Below are 19,599 nucleotides of genomic sequence, written 5' to 3'. Positions count from 1 at the left end.
CTTCTGCCGAGGCGCCAAAAGTTGAACATTGCTTAACTTTTTGAAGCGAGCAACGCCAGCAAACGCTCCACGTCGCTTCCCAAAATACAGTTCTACTAAAAGTGACGTCACCCCATTCAAAGTGAATGGGCAGAAGCGTCGGAAGCTGTAACGCACGCCACCGTGTGGACGGGCCGTCACAGTGGCTCTGCGCCAGAAACTTTAAAAAAAAAAAAAAAAAAAACATTCTGGAATATCACCCCTCCACTCCCATTAACATCCCTCAGCTAGCAGCTGCGCTATCTACAGATTCCGTGTTCGTTGACTATCTCCCGTCAGGGCTCTCCCAAGGCTTCAGGGTAGGGGTCCTCCCATCTCCCACAGTGACTTTCGTAGCAAGAAACTTACAGTCAGCCGCTAAAGAACCCAACATAGTTTCCCAGCTCATCGACAAAGAACTTCTCAAAGGATATATAATCGGTCCTTTTAGCTCCTCCCCCTTCTCAGTGTTCCGTTCAAATCCCATCGGAATAGCCACACGTAAATAAAAGGCTGATTTTCGATCTGTCCGCTCCCTGCTCCGGCCCATTCTGCAGCGTCAATAGCATCATCCCTCCAGATCAGTTCTCCCTTCACCATGCCTCAGTGGATAATGCAATAAAGATGATCAAGTTCACAGGGCACGGAGCTCGGCTCTCCAAAGCGGACATTACCGATGCCTTCAAATCATCCCCATTCATCCGTCTCAGTGGAACTTGTTCGGTATTAAGTGGGAGTCCAAACTCTATCTTCGCGTTCGCACGACCTTCGGGTGCAGAAGCAGCCCCTGCATCTTCAATTCCTTCTCGGAAGCGCTCTATTGGATCCTGCTGAACATCGTCAGAATCCCCTCCGTCCTTCACCTACCGGACGACTTCCTCCCCATAAACCCGCCACAGGACAGCTCAGGGATCTCACTGGCCAAGCTTAAACACTGCTTCAGGAGTGAGGTGTCCCTCTCTCCAAAGAGAAAACGTTAGGTCCCGTCACACGCTTAGAGTTCTTAGGCATCAGCCTCGACTCCATAGACATGAAGGCGTCTCTCCCCTCCGACAAATCGCAGCGCATCCAGGACATCACCAAGTCATACTGCGAGCAACAAGTTATCACAAAACAACAGTTGCTCTCCCTTCTCGGACACCTCAACTTCGCCAAGCACGTCATCCCCCAGGGGCGCTCGTTCATCTCCCGCCTCCTGGACGCAGCATCAGCGGTCGACAACCTCCATGACTGCGTTTTCTTAGACGAAGGCTGCCGTTCAGACCTTCGGTTCTGGTCCCTCCTGCTCGCCCACTGGAACGGAATTACTTTATTTTACGATGGCCTCGTGCGTTCCTCCGACTCAATGAGGTCTTCACGGATGCCGCCCATCCATGGGTTTTGGGGGGTTTCTTCCAGGGAGAGCGGTTCGCAGGGTCATGGCCCCGTCAATTTCTACCCAAGCAAGTTCTCACTAAATCCAGCCTATCACCCATATCATACCCGGGCATTCCTTCAGGATAGGTGCAGCCACCTCTGCTGCTAATCAAGGTCTCTCTACCTCATCCCTACAACAACTAGGACGGTGGTCCTCCTCCGCCTTCACAACCTTCATTTCGTCCGGACATCAGCGCCGTACGGGCTTCCCAAAGATCTCTCAGACCCTAACTATGGTAGTTATACATATAACTGGTGGTGGCTCAAACACATTCACAAGTATACATGTCTCACTAAGGTTCCCGATATTCAAAACTGCATTCCTGTCCTAATTCCGCGGGCCCCGCCCACAGGGAATAATGTCTCGTCTCACGCCGCAACTACATGTAACGGGCTTCATCTCCGGCACACAGGTATTTCATTCCCAGGCCTTGCTCAAACGCATCAGTGTAAAATGTATTTCCTGCAGTCCGCGTGGACTCGGGCCACCGTACACTCCGGTGTCAGTTACAAAACAAAGGAAATAAAGAAAGAGTAAAGATATATATATATATATATATATATATATATATATATATAGCCTGCGAAGTCAGGCGTGGCGGAAGGCCACCGTACACTTCGGTGCCAGTTACAAAACAAAGGAAAAGAAATGAAGAGTAAAGAAAAAAATATATATATATATATATATAGCCTGCGAAGTCAGGCGTGGCGGAAGGCCACCGTACACTTCGGTGTCGTAGCGGAAGGCTACCGTACACTTCGGTGTCAGTTACAAAACAAAGAGTAAAGAAAAAAGATACATATATATATATATATATATATATATATATAACCTGCGAAGTCAGGCGTGGCGGAAGGCCACCGTACACTTCGGTGTCAGTTACAAAACAAAGGAAAAAGAAATAAAGAAAAAAAAAAAATATATATATATATATATATAGCCTGCGAAGTCAGGCGTGGCGGAAGGCCACCGTACACTTCGGTGTCGTAGCGGAAGGCTACCGTACACTTCGGTGTCAGTTACAAAACAAAGGAAAGAGTAAAGAAAAGATATATATATATATATATATATAACCTGCGAAGTCAGGCGTGGCGGAAGGCCACCGTACACTTCGGTGTTAGTTACAAAACAAAGGAAAAAGAATAAAGAGAAATATATATATATATATATATATATATATATATAGCCTGCGAAGTCAGGCGTGGCGGAAGGCCACCGTACACTTCGGTGTCGTAGCGGAAGGCTACCGTACACTTCGGTGTCGTGGACGTTGGCCCACCGTTACAAAACGAAACCGCTCGCTCCTCGGCGTAGTCAAGCCCTGCTGGCCAGGCATGCGACCCGCAGGTCGTTTTCAGATAAGACCGGCACTGATTTCGGCAGTCAGAGTCTCAGCATGACCAGTAAGCTCCGGCAGTGATTCCGGCACAGTGTCGCTCATATACGTGTTAATCTATTATCTCTCCTCCCCAGATCACCAGTCACCCCACAAGGTAAGCAACTCAGTTCATCTCAGTATTCATACTTCACTGGTTTTGGGGATTTCATCGGAGCGGTGCTTTCCCTCCTGAATGATTATCCTGCAAACCGGGGGCCTAATCGCCAAACACCATTACATTCTCCTGTTGTACTATCATGGCAATCATTTCATTCATATGACGTGTAAACAATAAATATGTAATTCTCACATCACGTCTCTCCGGTTTGAACTACCGTCAGCGCCGCTTCTCGGCGATTACCGTAAAGACGCTTGACAGCCCTAATATATATATATATATATAAATAACCTAAACAAAGAGCAGAACGTTTATATTCCAGTGAGACTCAGTTCGGTCACAGACTCAATATAACCCATGGCTGAGTCTGTGATTTGTCCAGGGATCTTCTTCTACTTAGTTCGGTATTTGTTTCACGATGGTGTAACTGTTTATTATTGTCTGATTTAATATCATCTTGCATCTCATTTTCCAGATCTGCATACACGTGATGCAAATGAGAAGCCGAAAATGTTATTGAGCGCGCAATTGAAAAAGTTTGAGCACAGAAAAATATATTTTGCAAGCACATCAATTGTATTTTGAAGAGAAATTGACTCTAAGCCCTCTCACAAACTCCTGCTCCGTGCACAAGCAGACCGCTGTACGCGCTCTCAACTGATTACTTTCCAAAGACTGCAAGAATAAATATAGAGGTTATACATTGAAATGAATTATTAATGGCCTTAGATCTGTAAAGTATATTTTAGAACTTGATCACAGCCCACAGTAATACACTGTTGACAGGGTTACAATTAAGTCAGGGTTACAATTATTTAATTCTACAAAAAACAATTAAACAGATACACAAGATATGATTGTATACATTTCAGTGGCATGTCCAGTTTTTTGACTAGGGTGGCTCTGACTAATGGCACAATGTAAATATTCACAAACACGTCAAATACAACGTTTTTATCATTTTTCTCAACTACTCATGTGTTCTTACTGACATTACAGTATATTACATTCAGAATCATTTTTATAATCACAAACCAATTGACCAATTGAGTGGCACCAATATAAATCATTGATACTTTAAGCCTTCATAAAGAAAGATGTCCTCCAAAATGTGACTGGATACAAAAGAAAGTAAATTCAATGACAACATTTCAGATTGTGCCTCACTACAAATATACATTAAAACAATTACATATTAACTCTGTTCAAGCAAATAGGTAGACCTACCAATCACTACAAATCTAAGAGGCAACACAAATGTAAAATAAAGTACAACAAACACAATACACAACAGAAATAATTCAAAGTATAAATTACAAAAGAAAATGAAAAAAATTGCCTATGGAAACAAAATAATGTTTTAACAACATTGTGACAAACTAAAAATCCACTACACAACTGTTTGTGGGTTTCACACCTGTAATGGTTCTGATCAAATTGAACAGTCTGAACAAGAAGCACTGTAGCTAGAGCTGCAGGGCCAGGCATTTAACTCTGCATTTCAACAGACACTTTGCCACAACTTTAACAGACTTAAAAGATAATTAAATTACATAACAAATGTTTAAAAAAAGGTAATGATATTATCTTAATGTGACATAAAAAGCCTTTTGACTGTGAAATCTGTCTCTGCCACATGTAATGATAACTAGTAAGAGCAAAGATAACACTTTAAAATATAAAATAAAAGAGGTAATAAAAAAAGTAGTAAATGCATAAGCTATTAGAGCAACAGGATTGCTTCTTTACATTGCAAACTGTCTCGCAAAGTGAATGACTGTCTGTCACACGTATTTTTCATGCTGTAAAATGTATGCATCAGTGCTTGTGTTGCACTTGTTTGTACAAGATTAAATACGCTTAAGAGAGAGTAGGAATGAAAATGAGCCAGTTTGCCACACCTGAAACAAGCAACAACAAAAACTAAATAATAAAAACTCATCATAAAATAGACAACAAATGTTTTTAAAAGCTTAAATGTCATAAAGTGAATACAAAAGAAAACATGCACGAGCTACAGGATTGGCAAGTGTACCTTCAATCTGTCTTATTTATAATTTGCTCATGTGCTTTTAAGAGGTGTGTTTGGAATCCATCACAGTGATTCACTGGCTGTCACGCCTATATTTCAAACCTAAAAATTGTCTTGGCACTTTTGCTGCACTTGTGCAATTTGCACTTTGTTATTTACAGTCCCTTACCCTAGTTTTCATACTGAATGTCATAAGCAAGGGGTCCATCAATAGCAAAGCCAAGGTAGAAAGAAACCTTTTCTGTGCTGCAACCACTTCTTGTACCAGCAATGAGAGCTGGACGCACAGGGATTTTCAGTTTTCTGTAATTGGCGAACACCTCTCCTTGCTCAATGGTTCCAACGACTCGATGAAGACGTTTGATAATCGCCTGTGTTTTAAATATGTTTCCATTTCGCCAAAGTTGTGCCAAGGTGTCACGTCGCATGTCTTTAAAATTCTCATCTAGTTGAGGTTTGGAAACAAGCCTATTGAGTCCCTCTTCTTTCCCTAAGTAGAGGTGGGCAACTGTGCTCCTATTTCGAAGCATTGAGAACCTCTTGTAGGATGATCTTCGAATTGCTTTCACATATGTCACGATTTCTTGGTTTTCCTGAGTATGACTTGGCCAGAACAGCAGCAAAGCCAGATAGTATGGGTCTGGGAAGGGATACCCAAGTCCTACATCCGTCAGAGTTTTCAAAAGCAGATCAGAGAGGTAGTTGAGTCTCTTTACATGCTTAGATTTTGGTTTCAAAAGGTAAAGAACTATCTTCGACATAATGTAATTGATAGTTTCCTTTGTCTGTTTTTTATTGAAAAACTGCTGTTTTTGTTGCAAGAATGCATAGCATTCTGTGATCTCCTCAATCTCTTCGGCAGGCTTGTCCAAATGCTGAAGAATCCCTGTGAATGTATCTGCATGTTTCACTTCAAGAATCAATCTTCGTTCTTCAATATCTATTTTCAAATTGAGATTAGGATTGCTTGGCCGTTCTTTGCGCATTTCATCGGTTGCAGTGCAAAAAAGATTTACAAAGTCTTTAAAAAAACCACTGACGGTCCAACGATTCTTTGAATCAAATTCGGAGTTGTTTGCTTTAATATATGTGAAGTAACAGTCAAGAAGATCAAATGTTTCTTTAACTTCAGTTTTCAAACCAAGGAGAAACTGCTCATGTTCTTTGATGATCTCCACATATCTGTTGTTGATGTCATTGTCATCCTTATGCACGCTGGTGATTGGGATTACTTTTTGCAGGTAACTCTGGAAGTACTTCTTCTTCATTGGATCTTTTTCCTTAAAGAACGGCAATCTGCACAATATCTCAAAGACTATGAAGGCAATTTCCAGCACACCCACACAGCCGTTAACATTATATGACTTTCTGGGAAAGTCACCCGACTCATCAGCAGCAGCTTTATCCTCAGGGTCATCCTCTGTGAATACCAGCTTTTGAGCGCTTTGAAATGCTCTGATGGCATTCTGCGCTATTTTTATGTTTGTGTTTAAGTCTTCTGGATTGCGTGATGTTTCCTGCTTTTCTCTGTTGTTAGATTTTAATTGTTTTTTGTGAACCTGCCCAATTGTGTCGAATGTGTATGGGTTTTCTTTGATGTTCTTGGCCTTTTCTGCCCATTTCAGAGCCTCTGGGAAGTCACATTCGTTGATGTACAAATATCTTGCCAGGGCCTGAGGAATAGATGCACTTTTTTCAAACCTGGATGATGCTTTCACAAATATTTCTTGGACAGTTTGCCTTCCTTGCTGACTGTGGACTTTGTCTATGAGAGATGAAAATAGTCCTCTCTCATCTTTGCTGCGCTGCCTTTCAATCACCATTTGTTGAATTGACAATCTGTGTTTGGCAACTCCAACACTGAAGAAGAGATCACAGTGAAGAACCTCCATAGTGATATCGCTCACTTTTAAAGAGAAGCTTCTCTCTAACTCTTCCAGACAGGCAGATGCAATGGCCGGATGAAGGATTCGGATTTCTTTATATCCTCCCCAGTCTTCAACCTTGTGTACAATGAGAAAGTTGGAATATGGCTTCATTCTGTCCAGTACACTGTCCTCTCTCCAATGTATCATTTTCATTCCCAAAAATTCTTCAGCAAGAGAGAGAGATATTTCGGATTCTGCAACATAGGTATTCAGTAATGCTAAGAAAGTAAACACAACAAAACCCAATACACAACAGAAATAATTCAAAGAACAAATTACAAAAGAAAATGAAAAAAATTGCCTATGGAAACAAAATAATGTTTTAAAAACATTGTGACAAACTACAAATCCACTACACAACTGTTTGTGGGTTTCACACCTGTAATGGTTCTGATCAAACTGAACAGTCTGAACAAGATAGGTGGGAAAGGGCACTGTGGCTAGAGCTGCAGGGCCAGGCATTTAACTGCATTTCAACAGACACTTTGCCACAACTTTAACAGACTTAAAAGATATAAAAAAACTCATTATAAATTACATAACAAATGTTTAAAAAAATGTAATGATATTATCTTAATGTGACATAAAAAGCCTTTTGACTGTGAAATCTGTCTCTGCCACATGTAATGATAACTAGTAAGAGCAAAGATAACACTTTAAAATATGAAATGACATAAAATGAAGATAAAATAAGAGGTAATAAAAAAAGATATGCATAAGCTATTAGAGCAACAGGATTGCTTCTTTACATTGCAAACTGTCTCACCGGTTGCACCAGTTTTCTTTACGGGGTGTATTTAAAATTCCAGCAAAGTGAATGACTGTCTGTCACACGTATTTTTCATGCTGTAAAATGTATGCATCAGTGCTTGTGTTGCACTTGTTTGTACAAGATTAAATACGCTTAAGAGAGAGTAGGAATGAAAATGAGCCAGTTTGCCACACCTGAAACAAGCCAAAACAAAATAATAAAAACTCATCATAAAATAGACAACAAATGTTTTTAAAAGCTTAAATGTCACAAAGTGAATACAAAAGAAAACATGCATGAGCTACAGGATTGGCACGTGTACTTTCAATCTGTCTTGTTTATAATTTGCTCATGTGCTTTTAAGAGGTGTGTTTGGAATCCATCACAGTGATTCACTGGCTGTCACGCCTATATTTCAAACCTAAAAATTGTCTTGGCACTTTTGCTGCACTTGTGCAATTTGCACTTTGTTATTTACAGTCCCTTACCCTAGTTTTCATACTGAATGTCATAAGCAAGGGGTCCATCAATAGCAAAGCCAAGGTAGAAAGAAACCTTTTCTGTGCTGCAACCACTTCTTGTACCAGCAATGAGAGCTGGACGCACAGGGATTTTCAGTTTTCTGTAATTGGCGAACACCTCTCCTTGCTCAATGGTTCCAACGACTCGATGAAGACGTTTGATAATCGCCTGTGTTTTAAATATGTTTCCATTTCGCCAAAGTTGTGCCAAGGTGTCACATCGCATGTCTTTAAAATTCTCATCTAGTTGAGGTTTGGAAACAAGCCTACTGAGTCCCTCTTCTTTACCTAAGAAGAGGTGGGCAACTGTGCTCCTAATTCGAAGCAATGAGAACCTCTTGCAGGATGATCTTCGAATTGCTTTCACATATGTCACGATTTCTTGGTTTTCCTGAGTATGACTTGGCCAGAACAGCAGCAAAGCCAGATAGTATGGGTCTGGGAAGGGATACCCAAGTCCTACATCCGTCAGAGTTTTCAAAAGCAGATCAGAGAGGTGGTTGAGTCTCTTTACATGCTTAGATTTTGGTTTCAAAAGGTAAAGAACTATCTTCGACATAATGTAATTGATAGTTTCCTTTGTCTGTTGTTTTTTATTGAAAAACTGCTGTTTTTGTTGCAAGAATGCATAGCATTCTGTGATCTCCTCAATCTCTTCGGCAGGCTTGTCCAAATGCTGAAGAATCCCTGTGAATGTATCTGCATGTTTCGCTTCAAGAATCAATCTTCGTTCTTCAATATCTATTTTCAAATTGAGATGAGAATTGCTTGGCCGTTCTTTGCGCATTTCATCGGTTGCAGTGCAAAAAAGATTTACAAAGTCTTTAAAAAAAACACTGACGGTCCAACGATTCTTCGAATCAAATTCGGAGTTGTTTGCTTTAATATATGTGTAGTAACAGTCAAGAAGATCAAATGTTTCTTTAACTTCAGTTTTCAAACCAAGGAGAAACTGCTCATGTTCTTTGATGATCTCCACATATCTGTTGTTGATGTCATTGTCATCCTTATGCACGCTGGTGATTGGGATTACTTTTTGCAGGTAACTCTGGAAGTACTTCTTCTTCATTGGATCTTTTTCCTTAAAGAACGGCAATCTGCACAATATCTCAAAGACTATGAAGGCAATTTCCAGCACACCCACATAGCCGTAAACATTATATGACTTTCTGGGAAAGTCACCCGACTCATCAGCAGCAGCTTTATCTTCAGGGTCATCATCTGTGTTTGCCAGCTCTTGAGCGCTTTTAAACGCTCTGATGGCATTCTGTGCTATTTTTAGGTTTGTGTTTAAGTCTTCTGGATTGTGTGATGTTTCCTGCTTTTCTCTGTTGTTGTTAGATTTTAATTTGTTTTTGTGAACCTGCCCAATTGTGTCGAATGTGTATGGGTTTTCTTTGATGTTCTTGGCCTTTTCTGCCCATTTCAGAGCCTCTGGGAAGTCACATTCGTTGATGTACAAATATCTTGCCAAGGCCTGAGGAATAGATGCACTTTTTTCAAACCTGGATGATGCTTTCACAAATATTTCTTGGACAGTTTGCCTTCCTTGCTGAATGTGGACTTTGTCTATGAGAGATGAAAATAGTCCTCTCTCATCTTTGCTGCGCTGCCTTTCAATCACCATTTGTTTAATTGAGAATCTGTGTTTGGCAACTCCAACTCTGAAGAAGAGATCACAGTGAAGCACCTCCATAGTGATATCGCTCACTTTTAAAGAGAAGCTTCTCTCTAACTCTTCCAGACAGGCAGATGCAATGGCCGGATGAAGGATTCGGATTGCTTTATATCCTCCCCAGTCTTCAACCTTGTGTACAATGAGAAAGTTGGAATATGGCTTCATTCTGTCCAGTACACTGTCCTCTCTCCAATGTATCATTTTCATCCCCAAGAAATCTTCAGCAAAAGCGAGCGATATTTCTGATTCTGCAACATAGTTATTCAGTAATGCTAAGAAGGCAAACATTCGGGCCTCCTTTTGGCTGAAATCAAAGTTCTCCAGTGTGTTATGAGCAATGTCATCCATATATTTCTTATCAAAATTACTTTTCATGATCATAAAGCTGTAAAAGCTTTCTGGTTTTTCATGAGTTTCTTTGAGCTCTTTGAGTTTCTTTTCAAAGTCCTTCTGTTCTTCTTGTGTCAATGAAGACGTTATATGTTGACTTTCGGTTGGTTTGTGCTTTCTGAATTGCTCTTTTGGGCTATGGGAACGAACACAGTTAAGGATAATGACTTTACAATTTGGTTCATCATCCAAATTAATGTTCAAACTAACTTCTTTACGTATGCAGCTCACAAGGTCGTTAAGATTTTCGGTTCTTGTTGAATCATCAACTAACAGCAATACTGGAGATGGTTTCTCACTTTCAAGTTTCATGAGTCTTTTGACTTGAGTGGCTACTTCTGTCTTTGGTACTGTGTTGTCATTTAGCACTGCGCATCTTAACTCATGACGGAGATCCCACATCACATGCATTGCTAAGGTGGTACCTCCACAGCCCGGTTGGTGAAACAGATTGAGCAGAACACACATGTCCTTTGAATCTTTCAATTTAGACCTGATCATCTTCTTCACATTGGCATACTTGTTCCGCTTGATAAATGGCTTATCTTTGTTTTTGTCACAGAAGTAAAAGTTCCACCATTTTACTTTGCCTCCTCTGAAGAATTCCTCCTCAACTTTCTTTCTAAAATCTTGGAACTCTTCACTGTTTTCATCATAGATATTTTCACACTGATTCAGACACAAAATATCCAGAGCAGTAATGAAATCTTCATCCTTCTGTTTCAAGGCAATGGCACTGGAACCAGAAGAGGGAAGTAACCTTCCAGATGACTGATTGAATGGCCCAAGTGCCATTATAGTACCATTGATTTCACTTAAGGTTAGTTCATTTATTGATAGACCTTCAATGTCGAAATCACACTTTTCCTGTATCAGCTCCCTCCATTTCTGGTATGTGCTCTGAGATTCACAAATATTGATGATGCTTTCCTCCTTGATGTGTTTTATGAATGATTTGTAGATGTCAACGATTGGGTCTTTCTCAGTGACCACAGGTGAAAGTAGGAGAAATATGATGAGACTTCTTCCATGGTGAAAAACTTCGTGGTTGCAGATGAATGATACTAACTGTTCTACGTCTCTGCAAGATTTCCTCAGCCAGTTCTTATAGTCTAACTCCTTGTTCAAGTTGCTGTCAAGGTCATGTCTGCCATTGCAGAAGATCCAGCTTGTCTGCTTGCAGAGGTTAAGGTCCTTTATCACTGAGTCAGTCTTTCCTTGATATTGTGATGGAGTATGCAGATTGGCTAACCTTGACTCTCTGTAGGAATGACAGAGTCCCCCAGGAGCAACAGAGTTGGGGTCAAAGTCTAGCACACAAAATAGTTTCAACTTAGTCAGAAACTGGAGATACTGCACTTGTTCTGGACTGCTCTTGTTCACAACAACAACAAATCTGTCATATTGGTCTAGTGAGTTACCACCACAAGTTAACAAATTCTTCAGTTTCTCCCCCTGGTTAGCTTCTTTCTTCAAAAGGGATTTTGAAAGATGACTCTGCTGATTCAGTTGACCTGTATGAACAGTATAATACATCTGTTATTCAATATAGAAACAAAACACGCCTACAAAACTAAGCATTTTCATTGTTATCAAATCCTATAAAAAAAAGCAAACAATGTGTCAGTCCGCCTCTGAATACTCTTGGCTTTTTCTCAAAAAATGTAAATCCTAAAACAATTTACTCATGCAGTAACTAGTTGAATTTTATAGAAAGCGTCAGTGATTTAAAAAATGTAGTCACTGGAAAATGATGATGGGAATTTACAGTGATTCAATATGTATGTAGGTTTCCTGGCTACAAAATGTTGTCAGACAGAAGGGTGTCGCCCTGACCATTGTCAGGCAATTATCATGGATGTTGGGGCTTGTAATTAACATGCTGCGCTTCCCCTTCTGTCTGCCCCCCCACCCAACTTAGGACTGTAATGTGGATTGCCTTCCTTCCTGTGTCTCATCTGTATAAATGACATTGCTTTTCTGTGTAACGGGGTCAGATCCTGGTACTATCTACTAGTGCAGGACCTCTGTCCTTTCCAGCTGGAAATATGATGACATTTTAATGAAGGAGCATGTCACCAAGTGCAAGAGAGTGGGTAATTGTCGTGCTCCATGGTTTGTACATTTGTTTATCAGCTTTTTCGTCAAAGAAAGATTGCTTTTCGTTAAATCTGTCTGCCATTTCCTTTTTGACTGCCCTTGGATCCAACTTCCTGCCAAACCCTGACACAACCAGTATATCAGGCTTTTAATACAAAGGTAACTCAATATTGGTTCACTGTTTTTGGGATTTGTAGAAAGTAGTAATGTGTGAGTCAGTATGTGCTAGGTAGTATTAAATAGGATTTAAATCATTACAAAATAATGCAAATCAGCAAGAAACTACCTCCAAGAAGTTATCTAAAGGTCAAGCTACTTCACTATTTGAAAACCTTTTTTACATTGGTTGTCTTACCAGTTTTCTTCTCCAGATCACAAGCAAGTGGGCGCTGATTGATGTTGAGTAGAATGTCTCTTGTGACTTGTACAGCCTCATAGGTTCCATAGTGGTCAGTCATTATCTTGGCAGTATCCTTAGTGTCCTTTCCCTCTAGTTTCCCTCTAGGAATTGATTGATTTGTGGATTTAGTGAATTCGTAGAAATTAAATTCTTTCAGGCCATCTTTGGAAAGGTTGTCGAGAATTTTCTTTATTTCCAAAGTGATGTTTTGTTTTTCTTCTTGGACTGTGGTCTGCAGGAAGAAAAAGTAGATATTAAGTGTACATTTAGAAATGTAATTAGAGCCTATATTAGTGAAAACATTTAATATACTGTGACTTATAAAACTGCAAAACACTTTACCCCAATAATTTCTTTTCTCCTTTCCCCCCCAAGTCTTTTTGGTTTGTCTGCTGAATTCCGTCCTTCTCTGAAGCTTTATTGAATTGCTGAATATTTTCAGATGTATCTTCAGCCACATTGTCGGTTTCTGATTCAATTTTGTTTTGTGATTCTGGTTGATTGGTTGTTATGGCCTGAGGTAGACTCAGTTCAGGTTGAGTGGGGTTTGGCTTTTCTGTAATATCTGTGATGTCAGAGATAGGTTGCAGTTGCGGTTCTGGTTTGTTGTTCAACTTGTGTAGTTCTGCCAGAATCTTTACAGCAGGACCACTTTTAACTTTCAAGTCCAGAAAATCCTGCTTCTTGAAGCAAACCAGGCAATCTCCAGTCACATCTTCCTCTCGAAGCTGTGCTGCATATTTGTCATATACCTTCACATGCTGTAGTAACCACTGGGTCACTTGCTGCTTAGTCCAATTTTCCACATACGCTGGGAACTGTGACTTATGTTGTGATCCTTCCTTGAGACTTTCTAGATAAGATGTGATCTTGACAGCAGGACCATGTTTTATTCCCAAGTCCAATATGTCTGTCTTTCCAAAGACATCCAAATGTGATCCCGAGACCTCCTCTTCAAAGAATTTGTCTGCAAGAGTCTCATGAACTTTGACCTCTGTCATCAGCCACAGGTGGACATCTTGCTCTGTCCATTTTTCAAGGAGTCGTGGTGAGGGCCTTGTTGTCATTTTGGTTCAACTAAAAATGGTAGTAAAAGATTCAAATAATTAACGAAGAGATACCTAAGAGAAAGTAATGCTATAACAACATAACAAAGATGCATATTTAAGGCAAGGCAATTTTATTTATATAGCACTTTTCAGCACGTGGCGATTCAAAGTGCTTTACTACGGTGGCCGTGACTGTTACATTAGCAGGAAACAGCTGCAAATCCTGAAATGAAAAACAAACAAACCCTGAAAACAAATACAACCAAAAAATGCTGCATTTACAGAAATGATGCAAACTAAATACAACACACAAACCGCGAAAACAAACGCAACAAAAAAACGCTGCAAATACCAAAACGATATGCAAAGTCCAAAGCACATACAAATCCCAAAACACATTTTAAAAAAAAACATTCCGGAAGTGCTCCAGGCCTCTAGGGGGCGCGCTACGTGGAACAGATTGATGTCTGACCAGACATAGAGAGAACGAACAAGAGTGCTGCAAATTGAAGCCGGAGCAAACAAAGTTGATCGAAGTGGAAAAAGTCGATATATAAGAAGGTAAGTTTTGTTTTGGACAATACGAGAGAACACGCCGTCGCTGGACACCTTCCCGCCACCGTTGATCGCCATCTGAGACTGAGGGATCGGTACAGTTGCAGTTTGGAGTTGAAGATGTAAGGTATCGCTCTGGTTTTATTGCTCATTTGAGTGAAGAAGACAAATAGTTTTGACTTTCAACGCTCTCAAGCATCACATCAGGCCTGCAACGTGAGGGGTTTTATTTCATTTTATTTGCCGGCTTGTGTGTGTGTGTGTGTGCTGAGTCAGTGTGGGCCCACTGAGTTAAGTGTGAAATTAGGGCTGTGCGATTATGGCAAAAATCATAATCACGATTATTTGGTCAATAATTGATATCACGATTATTTTGACGATTATTCATTGACCATTTATTGAACTTTAAAACAAATAATATTTTACCAATAAACAAGATCAATAAATGTGTTGGAGCGCACTTCCAAAACCATACTAAACATATATTAATATGATAAATAAAAATAAATTAGACCAAAATAAATGAAATCAAATATGTTGCAGTGCACTGTCACAACCTACTGAAAACTCCTTAACATATAGCCAACATTTTGGTAAAACATATTCAACATATTCCACTCAGTTAAACGTTGAAGGCTGGTCAACCGTCATGGTCCAGAAGTAACAGGAAATAAATGTTGAACTACAATTTAAGACCAAATAAAAATGTTTAGGCCACCATGGCAAATGTTGGTAGGGCTGCTCGTGTCATCTCTTAAAGATTTTTTGCAAGAAATACCAGCCTGTTTACATGGTCTGGTTTCAGAGATGAGCGCAGGCAGGTGACAATATTGCCACCTGTACTGAAGACCCTCTCTGAAGAGGAACTTGTGGCAGTGCTGCCACATATGACACAGGAAAAAAAGAAAAGACTCTGAAGAACCCTTTCTTTGCCATTATATAAAAATAGTGTTGCTACAAAAGTATAAATTAGGCTTACTAATAAGACAACTCAGATCTGAAGCTACACAGTAATCTGCTGCAGCAACAGTGCAATAAAAAAGACAACATTAATAGAATCAAACCCATTTTTTGTTGCATTTTATTAGAGTATACAAATAAATGCCTTTAAAATAGGATGCAAGCAACACTAGTTTCTGAACTGATAGACTATAATCAATTTAAACAGAACAGATCTTAATGTTTGCATTCTTATACAATTTTGTACAATAATTATCATGAATAAATTCAAACAAACTAAAACTTACAGCAGATTAATAACGGTATCTAAATTGAGTTTTTATTATATCAAAAACCTGTTGAAATGCTGCTGTTATTTTTACTGTCCCACAAAAGCGCGTCGCAGCCTCCAGGAAAGCTTCTTTCATAACTTCGCCGTCTTCGAAAGACTTCATGTGTTTCGCAAGAACGTGACTGACACGATAAGATGCTCTGGTAGCAGCCTTGCTCTTGTTGTTGGGCCTGGTGAAAATGGACTGCTGTGCATTTAGCTGTCCTCTCAGGCCCCTCCCCTTTTGGAGCGTAGGGCAGAATTAGAAGGGAATTCCGTCTCGTAGCGTTTGTGCACTGTTTTGAAATGCCGCTCCTAAATTACCCTTCTTCGATAAAGCCACGCTCGCATTGCAGATGAGACAGATGGACTTTGAATTGGAATAGATACAAAAATAATGATCCTCCCACTTGGAGTGAAAATTATATATTTTGGGCTTTTTTGCTTCTGCCATAATTGCGGTCTTGTGTGTGTGCGGACTGTCACTCCTGTTGACCATCCATGCTGTTGACACGGACAACGTCAGCGAACTAGTGCACTGCTCACCAGCCACGCCCGGACACATGGGGTGAGGCCGGCCAATCACAAAGCTTTGATGCGTTCAAGTGCACTATTCTGGCACGGGAACATTATGTTACAGGACATTAACGATAAAACAGAATATTGTTGTTCTATTTTTAGACACATCTCGCGATCGACTGGGAATCTCCCCGCGACCCTTCTTTTTAACTAGTTGCTGCTCTTGTTCTGACATCTTCGCTTGCGCTGAACACTCACAACACATGTAACTCCCACGTGGCCGAGTGGGCTTTTAGGGAGGGGCGAAAGCGCACCCAGCAAAATAATCGTATTTTGTCAATTATGCTGTTTTCATAATCGTCGCAAGCCATAATCGTAATCGCGATTAAAATACGATTAATTGCACAGCCCTGTGAAATTGTATTCAAAGGTGACCTTATAATATTTTGATATGATTAATAATTTCCAGTTAAAGGGATTATTAATCAGACATTATTGAAGGTACATTCTGACTGTGTATTTCCTGTTTGTTCACAAGTATACAGTAAAATAATTGAGATCTCTATTTCTAAAACTGATTCCAGTGTTATATTTGGTGATTTATATCAATAGAAGTATTTAAACTATATATATTTTCAACACATTTAAATATACATTTCTTTTATATGTCACTCAGCTAAATTGTTCAGTGTGTATATGTTATAGTAGAGTAATAATAGAGACATAATCTAATACTAGCGAAGTTACAGTACTTAAAGGTGCTTAAAGGGACTCAAGATAACACAAAGGGTACATTGGTAAAATATAAACAGGATAATTTAAGAGAAATAAGACAACATTACCTTATGTATTCTTCATTGTAAATTAGATTTATTGAGTTAACAAACTCAGGGCCCTTCCCTGATTAAACTAGGGAATAACTGGGCTACATATGTATAGACGTATTATCGTTTCTAACATTTGGACTGTCTAAGTTGTAAATGTATTATCTTTCTAGATGTCTACACACAACACCTGTACGTCTGTCCGTCCTGGGAGAGGGATCCTCCTGTGTTGCTCTCCCAGAGGTTTCTTCCATTTTTGCCCTGTTTATTGTGGGGATTCTTTTAAAGTTTGTCCTAGTACAATGCGAGGGTATTTTCATTTCAATAAATGTAATAAGGCTACATTAAGCCCTTGTTCTTTTCAACCATTATTTGATGTGATTATAGTTTTTTTTAAAAACTTTATGCCAATTTTTGTGAGTTTTTCAAAAAGAAATCTGTACACCATTTTCATGTACCATCACGTTTTTTAGTGTGTGTTTGTTAAATTCTTATACCTTTCAAAGTTAGCTTTGTATACTCTTCTAACAGAAGACGCCAACATTATTTTATGCCTTTCTGCAGTCTGTGCTTAATAACCACAAACATTTTAAGAAAATGTTTCTGATTTTTACACAACTATTTTAATGTTTGTTTAGTGCTCATAAGGACACCTTGTTCCTCCAATAAATATGTTATTTACACTACATTGCTGGAGTTGGACCTCTTTATATTTATTTACCTTCTCCATGCACCTGGGAAGTAGGTTAAGTTGTGCCAGAAAGTTCCATAATGCGCTTTCACACTGCGGTACTTTTCCCACAAAGGTTCATGTGAACTATTTAGTTCGCATGAACTAAGTACAGATTGCGTTCACACTGGAAAAAGTCCCTGGGGGTGGATTAGCAAATGAAGCCGCTGACGTCACTTGTTCTTCTTCTGCTTTGGGTTTACTGGCAGGCCGCAAACCACTTCCCGGCGTATACTGCCGCCCAAAGTCTCCGGCCGGAAGTCCCCGGAGTTGGGGACTGGCTTCAGTAGAAGCTGCTGGGAGTCCCAGCAGCTTCTACTGAAGCCTTCCGAGTAAATCGCCAGAACGCCGACACCTCATCTCTACCGCTCCCATGTTTTATTTTGTGTTGCCATAAGTTAGTCTCTCTGCGTTTCTGCGCTGGGCTAATGCTAATAATGCTAATGCGAGGATAATAAAATGGCGGCTTCACAAAACTTTTTGGGAGTTTTACGGGGCGTGGTTTGCAATCCGCCCAGCCAATCAGAAATATAGCTCTTTTCTCACAAAAGAGCCGTTCGAAAGTCCCTGCTCTCTAGCAGGGACTTTCGAGGGGGTAAAAAGGTTCACATGAACTAATTTTAGTACCGGCTCTTTTTGGTGTGAACGCGATAAAAGAGTTCACATGAACTAAGTTCACATGAACCTTTGTGGGAAAAGTACAGCAGTGTGAAAGTGCCGTTATTGTTGGCCAACAACCATTCCTTATGACAGGGTGTGGTTCAAACAACGCATAACAGCCATGTACATGTTTACTGTCACACCCTCTGTTCTGTCGTGTTCCCCTCTGTTACTTTTTTTCTGACTGATACATTCAGTAACTTCCAAAAGCTTTTGACAGAGAACTCATATTCAAGCAGGCATTGCTGATATTATATATAAATGCTTACAACATTAGCTGAAACTTTTAATTATAATACAACATTGTTGATTCAGAAGAACTTATCGTGTATATTTGTCGTGTAACAAAAAGCCCTCTCGCAAAACTTTCATTTTGTGCAGCCAGTGATTTTTCTCACCTTTTGAGGTCCTTGTAACGGCTCATCTGACCAGATGTTGGCTGCTGGCCTTCTTTCCTGGAAGATATTTTACGTAATTCTGAACAGAAATGTAACAGCACTTCTGTTTCCTGGAAATACCAGTGAAATTAATACTGCACTGCGCACTAAAAGTCCTACCTCTTGCGTGTCTTCACCTGAGTAATCGACAACTCCTTTTCCTGAATGTTCAGCCCTTCCAAGTCACATCACTTCCTGTAAAAGCAGGTGTCAAGTTCAGACAAGAACAAACTTGCCTATGCCTTCTTTTAATGTCCTTTATTTTATAGAATAGAAAGATTCATCAGGCATAGACAGCATTACTCCGTTAAAACTGAAAACATGACTGCCACAAATACTGATGAAATCAAACTCATAAAATAAATAAAACAATACAAGCTGAAGTGTCTGGTAAGCATCAGGAATGACTTCAAAGCAGTTATTTGTAGTCAGGTAGGTAGGTAAATCAGCCACTTCCTTACAGAGCCCCTCCTCCAACACACACAAACGCGCACATGACCAATGAGGGCACGAGATAAGTTTGTGCACAGATGGAAGGCTGACAGGCAGGTAGGCCATCCAGTTATTTTAGCTGGTGTAGTGCCGAGAGATAGGGAGTCAGAGGTGGTGCAAGGAAGGTGCAAAAGGGTACTTTATTAGAGAGTAGAAAAGGACATGTTGTCCGGTTGCAGTCCGGGAAGAAGAGAGAGAAGTCAGGAGGGCACACAACATATATAGTAAACACATAACATGTCCGTGTGGGAACAATACCCCCAACTGTAGTTCCATGTATGAATTATGAACCCAGTGTATAAATAGATTTTTTTGTCAAAGCACTTAAATAT

The 19,599-nt window shown here is 40.0% G+C and overlaps 2 protein-coding genes across 6 annotated transcripts; both read right to left on the bottom strand.

The window, feature by feature from the left end:
- Window positions 1–3,810: 3,810 nt before the first annotated feature.
- LOC117542383 (sterile alpha motif domain-containing protein 9-like) lies at window positions 3,811–7,488 on the bottom strand. The gene has a single exon (XM_034210016.1). It carries the CDS (start codon window positions 7,351–7,353, stop codon window positions 5,134–5,136), a length of 2,220 nt encoding a protein of 739 aa, XP_034065907.1. The 5' UTR covers window positions 7,354–7,488; the 3' UTR covers window positions 3,811–5,133.
- A 596-nt stretch (window positions 7,489–8,084) lies between these two features.
- On the bottom strand, window positions 8,085–18,937 carry LOC117542381 (sterile alpha motif domain-containing protein 9). Of its 5 annotated transcripts, XM_034210014.1 has the most exons (5): window positions 18,896–18,937; window positions 18,737–18,793; window positions 13,074–13,808; window positions 12,687–12,963; window positions 11,475–11,745 (listed from the first exon to the last, which is right to left on the bottom strand). In XM_034210014.1, the coding sequence occupies exons 3-4, from the start codon at window positions 13,796–13,798 to the stop codon at window positions 12,921–12,923; spliced, it is 768 nt and encodes a 255-aa protein (XP_034065905.1). In that variant the 5' UTR covers window positions 13,799–13,808; window positions 18,737–18,793; window positions 18,896–18,937; the 3' UTR covers window positions 11,475–11,745; window positions 12,687–12,920. The 5 variants fall into 5 exon arrangements, with proteins under 5 accessions (XP_034065903.1, XP_034065902.1, XP_034065905.1 ...); XM_034210013.1 differs by having other exon boundaries at window positions 18,737–18,911; XM_034210012.1 differs by lacking the exons at window positions 18,737–18,793; window positions 18,896–18,937 and having other exon boundaries at window positions 8,085–11,745; window positions 13,074–13,162.
- Window positions 18,938–19,599: the final 662 nt, after the last annotated feature.

Source organism: Gymnodraco acuticeps, unplaced genomic scaffold, assembly GCF_902827175.1.
Source record: "Gymnodraco acuticeps unplaced genomic scaffold, fGymAcu1.1, whole genome shotgun sequence".
Lineage (NCBI taxonomy): Eukaryota > Metazoa > Chordata > Actinopteri > Perciformes > Bathydraconidae > Gymnodraco > Gymnodraco acuticeps.
The sequence above is the reverse complement of the archived record's forward strand: the minus strand, read 5'-3'. Positions and strand labels throughout refer to the sequence as shown.

Coding starts and splice junctions, on each gene's coding strand:
- LOC117542381 (XM_034210011.1), bottom strand. CDS start 13,191: ATGTGGCTGAAGATACATCTGAAAATATTCAGCAATTCAATAAAGCTT. Junction 11,746..12,686: donor TGATCTGGAGAAGAAAACTG/GTAAGACAACCA, acceptor CTGTTCATACAG/GTCAACTGAATCAGCAGAGT.
- LOC117542383 (XM_034210016.1), bottom strand. CDS start 7,353: ATGCCTGGCCCTGCAGCTCTAGCCACAGTGCCCTTTCCCACCTATCTT.